At 39.6% G+C, this 15971-nt stretch overlaps 1 protein-coding gene across 2 annotated transcripts in view; it reads right to left on the bottom strand.

The window, feature by feature from the left end:
* lama5 (laminin, alpha 5) overlaps positions 1-10727 on the bottom strand; it is a 166193-nt gene extending 155466 nt beyond the window's left edge. For both annotated transcript variants that reach the window (XM_086067181.1, XM_086067182.1), the window contains exons 1-2: positions 10595-10727; positions 10227-10505 (exon numbers count right to left, since the gene is read on the bottom strand). In XM_086067181.1, the coding sequence (XP_085923307.1) occupies positions 10227-10493 (267 nt within the window). In that variant the 5' untranslated portion in view covers positions 10494-10505; positions 10595-10727. The remainder of the gene's footprint in view (positions 1-10226; positions 10506-10594) is intronic.
* Between the last annotated feature and the right edge of the window lie 5244 nt (positions 10728-15971).

Genomic DNA, 15971 nt, shown 5'->3' with positions numbered 1-15971 from the left:
TATACAATAGCGAGGAGGGCTAAAACTAGCGTTTATCCGTCAACTTTCCGCCCAAAAGCATTGACAATCACTTTGATGAAAAGGACTTGATATACATGCGCGAGGTGGACTGGTTGGATTGCTGACAAAGTGTCAGGAGTGCTTTTTTTGTTCAACTCAGTGACGCTGCTACATGGAATTACCCCCTCTCTTACGCCTAGTGCTTTCAAATCTGATCATTCAAAAGCTTTATAAGTTTGTACAATCTGGATTTATTTCCCCTATATGTGTGGTCAAAATGCCATCGAAGTTAGCAGTTTCACGCAAGTCTTGCAGTGTTAGCGACTTAGCAGCTGCTAATTTGGCCGCGGCCGCCATCGTTTATGCCATAAAAGTCTTCTTTATGGTGTTGGTCAGTTATTACATTCAACTGTGCAATATCAACCGTAGCAGCACATATAAACGGAACACATTATTTCCCCCACATTTTGTGTGTGGTAACAGTTAGCATCTGATGATTCAGCCACCATGTGCCCAATCAACTATACAATCGAGCTACATCTATACGACTAACTGACTCACCTTATATGAAGTCATCTCTATACAAGCAATGGGTAGGATCCCATATCCTCCGTCTTGTTGTTCACCGTTATGGCTGCTGTGATCCATTGGCTACGCATTGGTTCCTCTTTTGGTAGCCTGGAGAATGCTCGATCCTTTTTTGCCTCTTCTCGTTGTGGCAGCTGGTCCACAAAAGCTGTCAATCATTGCTAGGCGGTATTGTGTCGCGTTTTGGGCTTTTTGATGGTTATGACCAAGCCATTTCAAAATTAAAATACTGCCCACGGGTTAAAGTGTGTCGTTTGCCGTTTACTCAATGCTATGCTGCCAAAATGGTTGCCCTAATACCCATTTTGGGACGCGTGACTTCAATGTCCAGATGTCTATGGTGGTTGCCCATTTTGTTGAAGATTGCCGATTAACGGGAAACTTCAAAAAATTAACGAACTTATAGCATTGCTGTAAAGGGGGTTTCCGTCCGTCAATGTAATCATGAATCCAACAATAAATTTGGCAATCCGTCGATGACGAATGATAGAAGCTCAAAATTCATTGACGCGCCCACCTTTGGATTATATGGATTATGGATTCAGTATGGTGACTGAATACAAATACATACTATATACTATACTATATACTATACCATACTATATATACTACATTACACTAAGACATCATCAATGGGCATAGGCCGATTACCGGTTTGACGGTTTACTGTGGTTGAAAAAGGCCAAGGTTTCAATTACCACTAAAACCAATATTGAGCTCTTTTATTTGTGTGTGTGTGTGTGGGGGGGGGGCTCTTAAGCGGCATAATATGATTGGATGATTGCAGAGATAGCTAAATGAGCCCCCTCTCTTAGCCCCTTAACTTTTTAATAATGAGGCCAGTCGCTTTTTTTTCCTCTCCTTCTTGGCAAACAGAGAAGCAGAGAGGGGAAGGTTGAACAGTTCCACCAGGAGGGAGAAGACGAAAGAGACACTGTGCAAACTCCAGCAACAAAGATGCCTTTTTGTTGTTGATTAGAAGAGTCATGTTTTTGTCATGTACAAACATGTATACAAAATTTGACCTCTGCATTTCACCCAAAACAGCAAATGTGCATTATCCTTTTAAAAAAACAAAAAGGGTGAAAAAGTGATGGAGGACAACATGGGTAGCTGAAACATTAATAGTCTAAAAAATAATGGGACACTGGGGCTTACTAAAAAGAATTAAAACAAAATAAGGATGTTTATTTATTTACACTTAACATAGTGCACATTTCTTAATATACAAACATTCTTTATTTTGTTCAAAAGTAAAATAGATTGTATTCAATGTTAAAATGCTGTTTTTATTTAACCATATATATATATATATATATATATATATATTTTTTTTTTTTAAAGAACATTTCAGAGCTTTAATTTTAATTTTAATACCATGATACTGTGATATTTTTGCTCACAGTTATCATATTGTCCCAATCAAATATCGGCCCTTGCCTAATCATCAACATTTGTATTCACCGAGTTTATTATATACCACAAAAATGAAAATAAGTAAAACTAAAATGGAAAAAAACGTTTTTGTAAAATTAGATCTTTCTATCTATCCATCCATCATCTTTCCATCCTTCTATCCATGTCATCCATCAATGTCTATTTTTTTTTAATCTTGCACACAAGAAATAGAATGTTGTCTAAAAAAATATCAACGACTAATACTGAAAGTGGAACTAATAAAAACTTAACCAAAACAAAATAGGGTGCACGGTGACCGCACATCCACCTCACAGTACAGAGGCTGTGGGTTTGGATCCAGGCGCCGGCCTTTCTGTGTGGTTTGCATGTTCTAGGTTTTCTCCAGGTACTCCTGTTTACCCCCCACAACCCAAACATGCATTGTAAGTGAATTGGAGACTCAAGGGTCTCAAATTTGTGGACCAAAGGATATTTTTTACATCAAAATTTAACGTTAGCATGGCCCCCACTTTTTTGCTGTTTTGTACTTGTGGGCTGCCATAGTTCAGGCTCATGACAACTTTCAGCGAAATGTAATTCTTGAAGTGACAGTTTGTAATAGTTGACCACTAGATGTCGCTATATCATAGAGTGCAGCCGAAGCGCATGGTATTGTTAAGCATGCACACTATGGTGGCTCAGAGAAACCTCACTTCGCAAGCCTACCTCCAATTCTTATTTTGCGTGAGCAAACGAGCATCTTGGTGAGCGACGGCAACTTGATAGCCGTTGTGAAGCCCGACGAGCGACGCCGAAAGACTAAGCGGCTTGCTCAGTCTTTCATTTAGTAAACAAAAAAGCTAGTATAAGCTTGCGAGAACAAAGCAGAAAGTGACAAGCGACGAGGCCCGAGTCAGCGACGACCACCAGCAGGCCACAGCAGAGGAAGCGTAAGCAGTGGTTGACCCATTGGGTCCGGCACGAAATGCAAGCACCACCAGGGCTAACTACGTTCATGAAGTTGTCCTTTGGGCATCCATAGCAGGAAGATGGCAAGAAACATGTCAGCCTCTTTTAAGGTGAGACTCCGCGGATGTGCGACATTTAAATATCTTGTAAACCTGGCATACCTCACGTCAAGCACCTCAAAGAAACATTGAGATTTCAGAACATTTATTCTCGAACTTCAAAAACAAAGATGACATTTTTCAGAAAACAAGAGTCATACGTCTCTCTGAATCGATTTTCAATTAAAAATTATTTGATTGACAATGATTTTTGCTTGAATTTATAGATGTGCAAAGAATCATCATGATCTACTCCAGTCTGACTTGCTAATATTAATTAGCACTTAACTCATGGCACTTTTATCATTCAAAAGAACAGCTATTCATACAAAACGCTTCAGGAATGTATACAAAGAAGCATCTTCACATTACTCCCTGGCATATGCTCTTTCTACGCTGCAAAAAAAAAACTTTTATTGGCATAACTTGATTGCGACGTTTTCCTTCTACTCTCTAATGTGGCTACAACTTAACAGTGTATCAGAACGCACAAAACCACACTGCCCCTAAGTGGCCAAATTGTGTACAACATGAACAGCGCTCCCAATAAAAGGCACACACAAACCAGGGCAAGACAGTATAAAACAATTCAAATTAAATCGATTTTGGGACATTTATATGACGGTGTATTAGGGCCACGGATAAATATATTTTGGGCGTGGGCAATATTCAGAGGAAAAAACTATATTTTCTAAATTTGCCACTTTATAAAGTCACAAATTTGCTACTTTATAATGAGAAAAAAACATGTAAATTTGCGAGTTTATGAAGTGGCAAATTTGCGACTTTATAAAGTGGCAAATTTGCAATTATAAAACTCAGAAACTTACGAGAAATACATTTAGCGTATATTATAAAATGAAAAGGCAGGTTGGAGATGGATTAATTCTTAAATTTAAACTTTACTTGTCATTCACCGCAGCTAGAGCGACAACACTTCCTGATCCCCTATCAGCTGACTAACACTAACCAATCAGATGCTAGCATACTTTAGGTAAATGTGAATGACAGAGAGCAGCAGATTCGACACATCAACTTAGATACTTGTACAAAAAAAATGCCAAAATGTATAAACGTGTAAATAATAATTCTGGAAAAATAAATGTACAAGTAAATATACATTTTAACAAATCAACTTAAATGTTTGATTGTTCGGGTGTGGACCTTCGCAAAGTGAGGCGTCTTGGTCGCTGGCCAGAGGCCGTACAAAACGGTTCAAAGAGCAAATGCTTAAGAAGATATGGTTATTCTATGCTAAAGCAATTAGGCTATTATCTCCTTCTTTTGGAAACCCGACCAAAAAGTATTGGCACAAACAGTAAGTTTTTGAGTTTTTCTCTTGCAAATCTGCCACTATACAATGTCGCAAATTTGCCACTTATTGAACTCGCAAATTTGCCACTTTATAATCTCGCAAATTTATGATTTTTTTCTCCAAATATTGCTCCCGCCCTCTAAAAAATATATATTTATACGTGGCCCTAATACGCCGTCGTACATTTAAAATAAATTTTAAATCGTACTAAATGAGAATTGCGATTCTTATCAGAATAGATTTTTTGGCACACCCCTAATAGACACAATTTGTAGACACCCGTTTATACAGTTTATCAGCAAAAAACAAAAACAAAGTTGCACCCGTTTATACAGTTAATCAGTAAAAAAAAAAATATTACGTTAGTGACGTGTTGAGTAGCATTTTAATGGTGATAATACTTTCTTTATTTGTAGTTACCGTAAAATCCCATGTATAATACACACCCATGTATAACACGCTCTCCAAAAATCACCCTTAAAAAGCAGTTTTTTCTCTGTACCCGTGTATAATATGGTCCTCTGATTTGCTGCTATTCTTTAACTCTTTGACCGCCAAAAACGTTTAATAACGTTTAGTAAAATCCAAATGAGTGCCGCCAAAGACGTTAAAAGACGTTCACTATGTTTTTTTCTTGTTTGTTTTTTTAAAACGGGTGGAGGAAAGCCTTGGCAAGCTGTGCTGAAAGTATCAAGCAGGTTGAGTTAGTAGAATGCCTATTTTTGGGCACTAGATGGCAGTGATGACTCTCTTTGGACAAGATCGGGTAGGCGTGAGGCGGAGCTAGAGTGTTGAGGGGAGAATGGCTGAAGAAGCGAAAATGGCGACCGGTTGCAAGCAGCTCACGCTTGAGCATTTTTTTCAAAGACGAAAAGCATCGACCAATGCTAAAGAGCACATTGATGATGATGATGGTGACTCCGAGGTTGACGCCGAAGTTGGAAGCGTTGACGCCAAAGTTGGAAGCGTTGACACGGCGGCTTCGATCGCGTCGTAAAGCCTCACCGGCTAGCGATGCTAACGGCGGAAAACGAGCACTTCTGCACAGGCGGACGTTCAATTGGACGATGAAGAGTACCCCGAGTCCAATGCATATTCATCGGAGGAGTGGGTACAGTCTGATCACGGAGAAGACACTGGTTCTGGACTACGATGCCATCATGAATGGAGTGGATAAGATGGATCAGAACATCTCTTACCACCCGGTATAGGAACCGAAGGACATGAGGAAGCCAGACGTAACACCAGGTCACCGTATCATGATCCTGAGAGTAGACTTGATGACAACATGGCCAAACACACACTGCAGTATATACCTGCTACTCCCCGGAAAAAAAGGCCGGCAAGAAAGTGCACGCAAAGGGGCAATCGCAGTGAAACTAATCTGTGGTGCAAATCCTGCTGCGTCCCCTTGCACGTAAGGGAGTTTTACACAATATACCTCACAAAAAGAAAAACTGTGTAGTTGAAACATCCACACAATTGTAAATAGTACCACAGTTGCACACATTTGTAAATAGTTTGCCAAATTGTTTTGTCAAATTGTTACACTGTTGAATGTAAATAAACTTATTTTGCTATCAAAAAACACTTTTTCATTGTTGGTGGTAGTGTTTTACAGAGGTAAAGCACTGTTTAGATGTTTGTAGCATCATTCATAGAAAAAAAAAGGTGTCAAATTCACTAGAGTGCATGAAATAATATAATTTCACTAAAAGCTTGATTTCTCCGTATTTTGGTCCAAAACAGAGCATTTGGATGAAACTAACCTATTTTTTATTGTTGATTACTGAAGAACGGAATAAGGTAGAAACAAACTTTTTTTTTCTGATGAAAGATGAGAGTTCAATCTTTCATTTGGTAGTATCTGTGTTTCCATAGTCCAAACACAATTGGCTCTAGATTTAGAGAGACTGATATTTTGGACAGTTAATTGATCATTCATTTCAGGATATCAAAAAGGTGTGTCGTTTATTCTTGAATGGAAGTCAAATAAGCTTGTTTACTGCTAATATTGACAATTCTGAGCTTACGTCACAACTTGTCAAAAAGGCTTATTCTGTGAAATGCCGTTCTCCGCTCATTGAAAAACATTGGACTTTGGATCGTTGTAATTTGATTTGTGAGGATTATTTTGATTTCAAAATGTGATGATTTGTCATTTGACAACTATAACAATCTGCCTGGTTTGTATTCTAGTCACAAGCAAAAGCAATACAATACGTTGTTTGTTTTCACTGTGCAAAGGAAGCATTTGCATTGCGTTGTATTGCAGAAATATCAGAAGTGCCTGGATCTTTGGCATTGTCAATTGCCTAATTTCCTGCTCCCCCCCCGATATTATAGATAAATGTCTGCTTGAGATTATTTTATTGAATTAATTCATTTTTTGAATTTTGTAAAATTGTTGTTTGTGAGTGTTTGACTTGACTGTAGTCATTCATTTTGTGTTGATTAGGAGCAGATATTACAAGTTTAACTCCATTCTGCTCCCTTTTATTTTTCTTTAACTCTTTGACTGCCAGACGTTTTCAGAAAAGGGATGCCGTCAGTGCCAGCCGATTTAAGCATTTTGACTGATCTTTCAAGGTCCACAGAAAATGTTCTGTTTGGACTATGGAAACACACATACTACCAAATGAAAGATTGGACTTTCATCTTTCATCAGAAACAAAAAGTTGTTTCTACCTTATTCCGTTCTTTAGTAATCAACAATAGAAAATGGTTAGTTTCATCCGATTTCGCTTGTTTTGGACTCAAATACGGAGAAATCAAGCTTTTAGTGAAACGATATTATTTCATGCATTCTAGCGAATTTTACACTTCTTTTTGTCCATGAATGATGCCACAAACACCTAAATAGTGCTTTACTACTACCACCAAGAATGAAAAAGTGTTTTTTGATAGCAAAATACGTTTATTTACATTCAACAGTGTAACAATTTGACAACAATTTGGCAAACTATTTACAAATGTGTGCAACTGTGGTACTTTTTCTTTTTGTGTAACACTCCCCTGCGTGCAAGGAGACGCAACAGCATTTGCACAACAGATTGCCTCTTCGCGTGCTCCACTTTCTTGCAGGCCGTTTTTTCCGGGGAATAGCAAGTATATACTGCAGTGTGTGTTGCCATCAAGTCTAATATCAGGATCATGCTACGGTTACGTTACGATGGTGTTACGTCTGGCTTCCTCATGTCCTTCAGTTGCTATACCGGGTTGTAAGAGATGTTCTGATCCATCTTATCCACTCCATTCATGGTGGCATCGTAGTCCAGAAACAGTGTCTTCTCCGTGATCAGACTGTACCCGCTCCTCCGATGAATATGCATTGGACTCGGGGTACTCTTCATTGTCCGACAAAATGTCCGCATGTGCAGCTCCGGCGTTAGCAGCGCTAGCCGGTGATGCTTTATGACGTGAGAATAAAGGCCGCGTCCAACTGTGGCGTCCAACTGTGGCGTCAACCTCGGGATTCACCATCATCATCAATGTGCATTGGTCGATGCCAACTCTCCATCGCCCGATCGAATGTCCGATTGTGTAGAAGTACCCGGTCGGTTATTGTGCGCGTTTTCCGGCCTTAGCAGCGCTAGCCGCGCTAAGCCGGTGAGGCTTACTACGTGATCATAACGGTCGCGTCAAGGCTTCCAACTTTGGCGTCAAGCTCGGAGTCATCATCATCGTCGACATCAATGCGCTTTTTAGTATTGATCGATGCTTTCCGTCTTTGAAAAAAATGCTCAAGCGTGAGCTGCTTGCAACCGGTTGCTTGATCAGCCATTGTGGCTTCATCAGCCATTGTCTCCTCAACACTCTAGCTCCGCCTCACGTCTTCTACTGACGCCCACGGTGGGCGGCCCATCCAACCTTGTGCAAAGAGAGTCATCGCTGCCATCTAGGGGCCAAAACGAGTCATTATACTAACCAAATCTGCTTGATACTTTCAGCACAGCTGCCCAAGGCTTTCCTCCACCCGTTTCCCAAAAAAAAAACATAGTGAACGCCTTTTAACATCCTCGGCGCCCTTCCGTAGGTTTATGCTAAACGTTTTATAACGTTTATGGCGGTCAAAGAGTTAAAGAATGAAATAAATAAATAAATGAAATGAAATCTCTATAGATTTTGATCGATGAAACGAAGTGACGGCAGTAGCGATTTTGCCGTGTTAAACAGCACATTTGAGAGAGCCTAGTTTGTTAAAAAGAGATCAGCCCATGTCAGGCTGTTAGTGTCAATGTGTGCTGAGTCATTTTTGCCTATTAAACTGCAGTCGGACATCTGGGCATTTATGACGCCACTGCCGACACCAACGCGGCGCCATATTAAAAATGGAACAAGCATGAGCCGTTGCTGCTATCGAGCACCAGATTACAAACGTGCGAAACATCTCTTATTTGTGATCTATTGTTCTTCAGAATGGCTAAACGTTGCTGTGTTACTTATGGCAAGGAAAAATTCCAAAACTCATCTCCAGTTCTTCATGAGAGAAAGATGGCTGAAGGTAATCAATCGAGGAACAGTGACAACAGACCATTCTTGCCTGTGGGAACCTAAATCCGTTTGCAGCCAATATTTTATTACTGGTGAATAAGGATTTAATCTTCTTTTTTTTTTTGCCCTAATTAGCTCACTCAATAGTAACTGATGGGTGGTGCGAGTGACGGCCTGTCAATGAGGTAACGTCACATTCGCCCCAAACATGGTGACAAGTATTAAGATTATAGAGCCAAATTAGTTTGGCAAATACAGTACAAGACTAGATACAAAAATGGAAACACCAGGTATTTATCAAACTTTACAATATATGCTCCGTTTCCCCATCATACCTTGAAATGTTTCTCCGAAGGTACACTCAATGTCGGCGAAGGTACGAGCGTCATATCTACCATGTTCATGTCTATCGTAATGACGGTAAAGCTACTCGGTTCCTAGAATGCATTGCGTGGCAAAATACAATTAATTAATGAAGTTACAAGGACAATAATTATTGTTATACATGGGCTTGTGTTACTATTAGTTGAATGTTTGTCATATTTACCTGACACATTTGATTTATGCTGGGATACGTTAAATTTTTTATTTTGAAACAAAACGTGACTTTAGGTTGTCTGTAAAAATAGTGACATCAGGTCAATTCCCATAGTTTAATGACAAATATAATTTAAAAAAACTTGAACTGCAATTTGTCTAAAGTGGGATTTAATCATTTCAGCGAAATTATAATAAATTTCCTAATCTGATAGTCACTTGGTATTGAACCATCTAATGTACTAAAATGTGGTCCAAGCAAGGTTTAAACTCAGGTTCTCCATGGTAGCAGGTAATTGCTCTAAGCACTGACATAACTTGACTTGTTCAATCAAATTCATGGCTAATGGCGTATTTATTTTGAAAAGTGTCAGCTGATGCTGAACATTTTCAATGTTTGTCCCATTGAAAATGAATGGGGAAAAGTTATACTTAACATTAAATTGTGCGAATACTGTAAGTAATGTGGAATCAGACGATATATACCCCCGGGAGGCATGAATTGTTGAAGCAAGTTGAAATTTGAACGGTGTAAATCGGAAGTATTGTCTGGGAGTTGTTACACGGCAAAAAAGTGTGGAGAATACAAATCACAATCCCACATATGTTATTGACTGACAGTTGAAAAAAATACTTTACATACACACATTTTTGTGTGGGGCCCTTAAGCACAACATATTTCTCAATTCCTACATAGGAATCGTACTGTACAAAAGCACCTCAACTGTAATGACGAGTACAATACCCACACTATAAGAACCACACTTGGTCGACTCGCCAGCACACGGGGGTTAGTTACGTCAGCTTTTCGGTTCGGTATAGCTCACCTGGATGGTCTGTCCCGGGTCTCCAGACACCGGTCCGCCGACCAGCTTGCAGTAGAGGTCGGGCACGCTCTTTCCAGCCTCGTCTTCCCCGCAAGTGGCAGTGGCGGTGATCTTGGTGCCCTCGGCCAGGTTGAAGTACGGCGGATGCAGGCTGAAGCCGTTAACACCACCGCCGCTCGGGGCCTCTTGTGCGGACACCGGAAGCAGGACAATTCGGGCCAGGGCCGAAACTAACAGCAGTAAAGCGAGGCGCGTGAGGGGCGCCATCACCGAAACCACCTGTGCTGAGAAAAGTTGTGCACTAAGCGGGACGCTAAACTTGCTGGTAAGGAAGCAGCGGGTGGAGTGAGGAAAAATTGACGACGTACCAGCGTGTTCCTCTGCGTGACTGCGCGTCCGATGTGTGTGTGCGCCTGCTCAGTCTGTGCCTAAAAGGGGTCGGGAGCCCGCTCAAGTGGGCCTCCTACTTGATCACGTTACCTGCACGGTCGTGCACGCGCAGTTTGGGGGTGCAAGTGTGTGGTACTGGTCACGTGACCGTAGTTTATCAAATTCAATGACGTTATAAACCAGTAATAGTAAACTTAAACGATGGAAGACCACCAGGTGCCCAGCTGTTATAGACCATTTCACAATGTGTGTGCGTGTATATATATATATATATATATATATATATATATATATATATATATATATATATATATATATATATATATATATATATATATATATATATATATATATATATATATATATATAAACCCAATTCCCAAAAAGTTAGGACACTATACAAATTGTGAATAAAAACTGAATGCAATTATGTGGATATTATATTATATTATAATATTTTAATATAATATTGTATTCAGAATAGAACATAGAGAACAGGTCAAAAGTTTAAACTGAGAAAATGTACAATTTTAAGGGAAAACTGTTGATTTTAAATTCCATGGTGTCAACAAATCTCAAAAAGTTGGGACAAGGCCATTTTCACCACTGTGAGGCATCCCCTCTTCTACTTACAACAGTTTGCAAACGTCTGGGGATTGAGGAGACAAGTTTCTCAAGCTTAGAAATAGGAATGCTGTCCCATTCTTGTCTAACACGTGTCTCTAACTGTTCAACTGTCTTGGGCTTTCTTTGTTCCCCTTTATGATGCGCCAAACGTGCTCTATAAGTGAAAGAAGTGGACTGCAGGCTGGCCATTTCAATACCCGGATCCTTTTCCTACGCAGCCATGATGTTGTAATTGGTGCTGCATGTGGTCTGGCATTATCGTGTTGAAAAATGCAAGATCTTCTCTGAAAGTGATGATGCCTGGATGGGAGCATATGTTGTTCTCAAATCTGAATATACTTTTCTGCATTGACGATGCCTTTCCAGATGTGGAAGCTGCCCATGCCACACACACACACGCAACCCTATACGATCACAGATGCAGGCTTATGAACTGAGTGCTAATAACAACTTGGGTTGTCCTTGTCCTCTTTAGTCAGGATGATACAGCGCCCCAGTTTTCCACAAAGAACTTCGAATCGTGATTTGTCTGACCACAAAACAAGTTTCCACTTTGCCACACTCCATTTTAAATAAACGATGGCCCAGAGAAACGCCTGCGCTTATTGGTCTGCTTTAGAAATGGCTTCTTCTTTGTACTGTACAGTTTAATCTGGCAACAGCAGCTGGCATGGTGGATTGTGTTCACCCACAATGTTTTCTGGAAGTATTCCTGAGCCCTTTCTGTAATTTCCCTTACAGTAAGCATTCCTATTTGCGGTGCAGTGCCCGAAGATCATGGGCATCCAGTATGATTTTTCGGTCTTGACCCTTACACACAGAGATTGTTCCAGATTCTCTAAATCTTTGGATGATGTTATGCACTGTAGATGATGATTACTTCAACCTTTTTGCAAATTTTCACTGGTAAACACCTTTCTGATATTTCTCCACTATCTTTCTGCACAACATTGGAGGAATTGGTGATTCTATACCCATCTTCGCTTCTGAGAGACACTGCCATTCCGAGAAGCTCTTTTTATACTCCAATCAAGTTGCCAATGGACCTCATTAGTGGTAACTGGAATTCAAGCTTCTTTTTTTTTAAATAAGTGCAATTGACTTGGCCTCTTATTGCTTACCTGTCCCAACGTTTTGAGATTTGTTGGCACCATGAAATTTACAATCAACATAGTTTTCCCTTAAACTTATATATTTTCTCAGTTTAAACTTTTGACCTGTCGTCTATGTTCTATTCTGAACAAAATATTATATTAAAATATAATAATATAATATAATATCCACATAATTGCATTCAGTTTTTATTCACAATTTATATAGTGTCCCAACTTTTTGAGAATTGGCTTTATATATATATATATATATATATATATATATATATATATATATATATATATATATATATATATATATATATGTATATATAGTCCTGTGGTTTTACATTTTTAAGTTGTGACGTGTCTTATCGGCTGATGTTCCTGGGCGTAGCCGGTGTGGCGGAGCTGTCATGTGGCGCTTCAAGCCGACTACGCTAATGATCTCCAGAGAAGTGGATCCAATGTGTGGGAAAGTTTAAAAGTTCCTTCGTCCCCGTTTAGTGTGTCCGGTCCCTGTTATATATTCAATTTGTATTAATGATTTGTGCACAGCCCTATTTTTAGAGATCAGTGCCTAAATTAAAGCAACACAAAGGAGTTTAGAGTTTTTGTTAATTATAGCGGCACCATATGGACAAAAACGGTAGTGTTTTGCCTTGGCTGAAAACCACATCTCCCATGAGGACCAGGGCATAGCGTCGTGAAATCCTCATCTCCTTATAGCCTAGAGATGGATTGAAATACATTTCTGTTTGCAATGGCTGTGTGAAGGTTATGTAGCGATGAAGTAATTAATCTATTCTATTTTTCTTTATACAGTATTGAAACTTTTATCAAGTATGTTAACAGTAGATGTTGGTTGGGGATCTTACCTTCTTTATTGTAAACACAAAAACGGCTGCGCTCCCCCTTCCTACTCGTAAAGAAGAAAGCACACAGCACAACCTAGTTTGTTACAGTACTTTTGAGTGTTGTTTGGCTGCTCGGGTCAGTGTAGAACGACAAACTATCAAGCTGATGGCTATTTATTGCATGAAAGCTACTAGGCCTGCAGGAAAAGAGCCGTGTCCCCCAAAGGCAGTCTCAGTTGGAAACCCCTCCTCATCTTTGACCTCAATCTAGTGAGTGAAAGCTGGGCCAATATTAATCCTGTACTGTGCTTTCTTTCTTTTTTTGGTCTCCTCAGACAAAAATCTTAATTTCTTGGGTCTTTTTGCAGCTTCTCCGTGGCAACTAATCACACATAGATGTTCGACTCAACTTCTGTCTTTGGAACAAATGGGGAAAGGGGGATGTGATGTACGCCGTAAGGCAGTCTGAATTTTTGTAGTGTGTGTGTGTGTGTGCGTGTGTGTGTCTAGTGGTGTAGTGGTCCCTGGAGAAGTGGGTGAGGGAAAAGCCATCATTTGTATTTACGCACAATAATAAAATGATCATGAATGAATTAGGAGCAGTTTGTAATGTAAAATGTATTTATTGTGAGGTAATCATGAATTATATGTTATCTACTATAAAATTAAACTACATCATATAAGTTAGTTAGGACTATATTACTTTAAGTTATTGTATACAGTATACAATAACTTGGTTGACGTTACTTAGACTCATAAACATTAAGGTAATCGCTTGTTCTGGCATTTATTACAGTTTCATTCATCTAACATTGCAGTCTGGCATAACAGTCTTTGCAAACCGGGTTAATTATACAATTACTGAAACATTTATGGGGGCACATGGGATTTTAAAATATATTTAAAAAGTAGCATACATGCAAAAAATTATCTTGATTTGTTTTCAGTTTCTGCTTTTATTTAAAGTTAACTGAATTATTTGTTTTGAAAACCAACCTGTACCATGATCCCAAAGGTTATGTTAAAGATTATTGCACAATTATTTATTTACCATTAAGACAATTACTTTTATTTTTTTTTGACTGATACTTAGTGGGACTGTGGCCAAAGTTAAAAAACGGTTCCCAAATTAAAACCAGACACATGATGGCACAGCACTGTTTTGTTTTGTTTCGTTGCTTTGCGTTGGTTGGCGGTACTAGGCTAAAAAATATATTTTGCCGAGGGTACATTACTGAAAAAAGGTTGAGAACCACTGCCCTACATAATCCTAATCTAGCCAGTTTAGGGCTAAACTGCTAATTTTAGGATAGCGTTACATTTTATAGCATTATCTTAGCCGAAATGCACAGTTTAACTGTAATGTAGTGGCGACAAAAACCTCCTCTGTATAGTGATATTGCCAGTAGTTTAAAAGTTAACAATAATTTATTTGGAATCAACTTTAAAACTTATCTGTGAATGATGTTTTCATTCTATGTACAGTATGTTCGGATAGCCTGCATGCCATCACTCACTAGAAAGACGTTTATTTATTTCTGTCTCACTCACATTTACTATCATCTCGCAGGAGACAGAGCGACCTGTCAATCAACTAGAGTGGCATTGGGACCCACGCATTAGCAATAAAGTCCTCAGCATGACCCGCCCTACTCATTCTCTGATAGGCCCATCAGTTCTCATCAAGACAGCGAATGCAGGCAGGTTTAAAGTGGGGCTTTAAGTAGGAGTAATTTGTGAGGCGGGCCAGGCGTGAAGAAGATAAAAACAAGTTGATGTTGAGTAGATGTTCGGTTAAAGGATATAAAGAGGATGTCTGTGTACTGTACTTGTAATGCGGTGTACCCAAGGCCAGCAACACTTCAAAAATATGGATGTATGTGTGTGTGCATGTGCACGAATCTTCTTAATCCTGAGCGGAAGAAGCTAGATCATTCCAGGAATTCCTGAAGCGGTCTTCAGTCAGTCACTTACCTTACCCCACAACTTCGTGTGTGTGCATGTACGCGTGTGTGTGTGCCTGTGTGCGTGCGTGTTATACAGGCACAGCTCCAAGATTTTTTCTGACCGATACTTAGGGGGGCTGAGGATATAGTTTAGAAATATATTTTAGAATACCGAATAAAATGCTGGAGGGGCTTAAATGGATCTATACAGATTTCTGATGGGGCTAAATTGCACTCCCTAGTCCCGGTGTAGCACCATCCTTAGTGCTATAGACCCTTCCTGCTGACGTCACTAGTTTATCCAGGCATAAAATCATTATTAATAATATCCTTTTTCATTTAGACCTTGTAGCCATTTTGTACCACCCCGTCACGGACAATATGTGCACTATTTGAGTGATGGTACTGAAGAGAATCTTCTATTTCAATTTAATAAGAACTGTTTGGATTTAGTCATAACTGTTTTAATTTCCTTAGTAAAGCTTGGTGAGGGTAATACTGTGACCAAACGTTTGAAGATTCTTCCTTCCACATTTTATCACTTAATTAGCCATCTGTTTCGGGGGAGAAAATGTGTTATAATCAATTCCTTTGTAAAGTTTTATGATGCCTACAAAAGTGCCAGGATGTCTGGCAAACTGTGTTTCCGCCTGGTTGATCAGCTGCGGTGGGGCCGGATCGTGGCCGGGCAATGTTTACATACCGTCTGTTATTGTCTTAAGGGCAGCAAAGCAGGAAGAGGAAGGGGAGGGGCTTTTTGGGATGCTGGGAGTATAATGGCGACTGCAAGTGCGAGGAGCGGGACAGACGCATGGGGAATTAATGGCGTTTGGT

Source organism: Leptonotus elevatus, chromosome 2, assembly GCF_054856555.1.
Source record: "Leptonotus elevatus isolate MCC_2025b chromosome 2, RoL_Lele_1.0, whole genome shotgun sequence".
NCBI classification, from domain to species: Eukaryota; Metazoa; Chordata; class Actinopteri; order Syngnathiformes; family Syngnathidae; genus Leptonotus; species Leptonotus elevatus.
The sequence above is the reverse complement of the archived record's forward strand: the minus strand, read 5'-3'. Positions and strand labels throughout refer to the sequence as shown.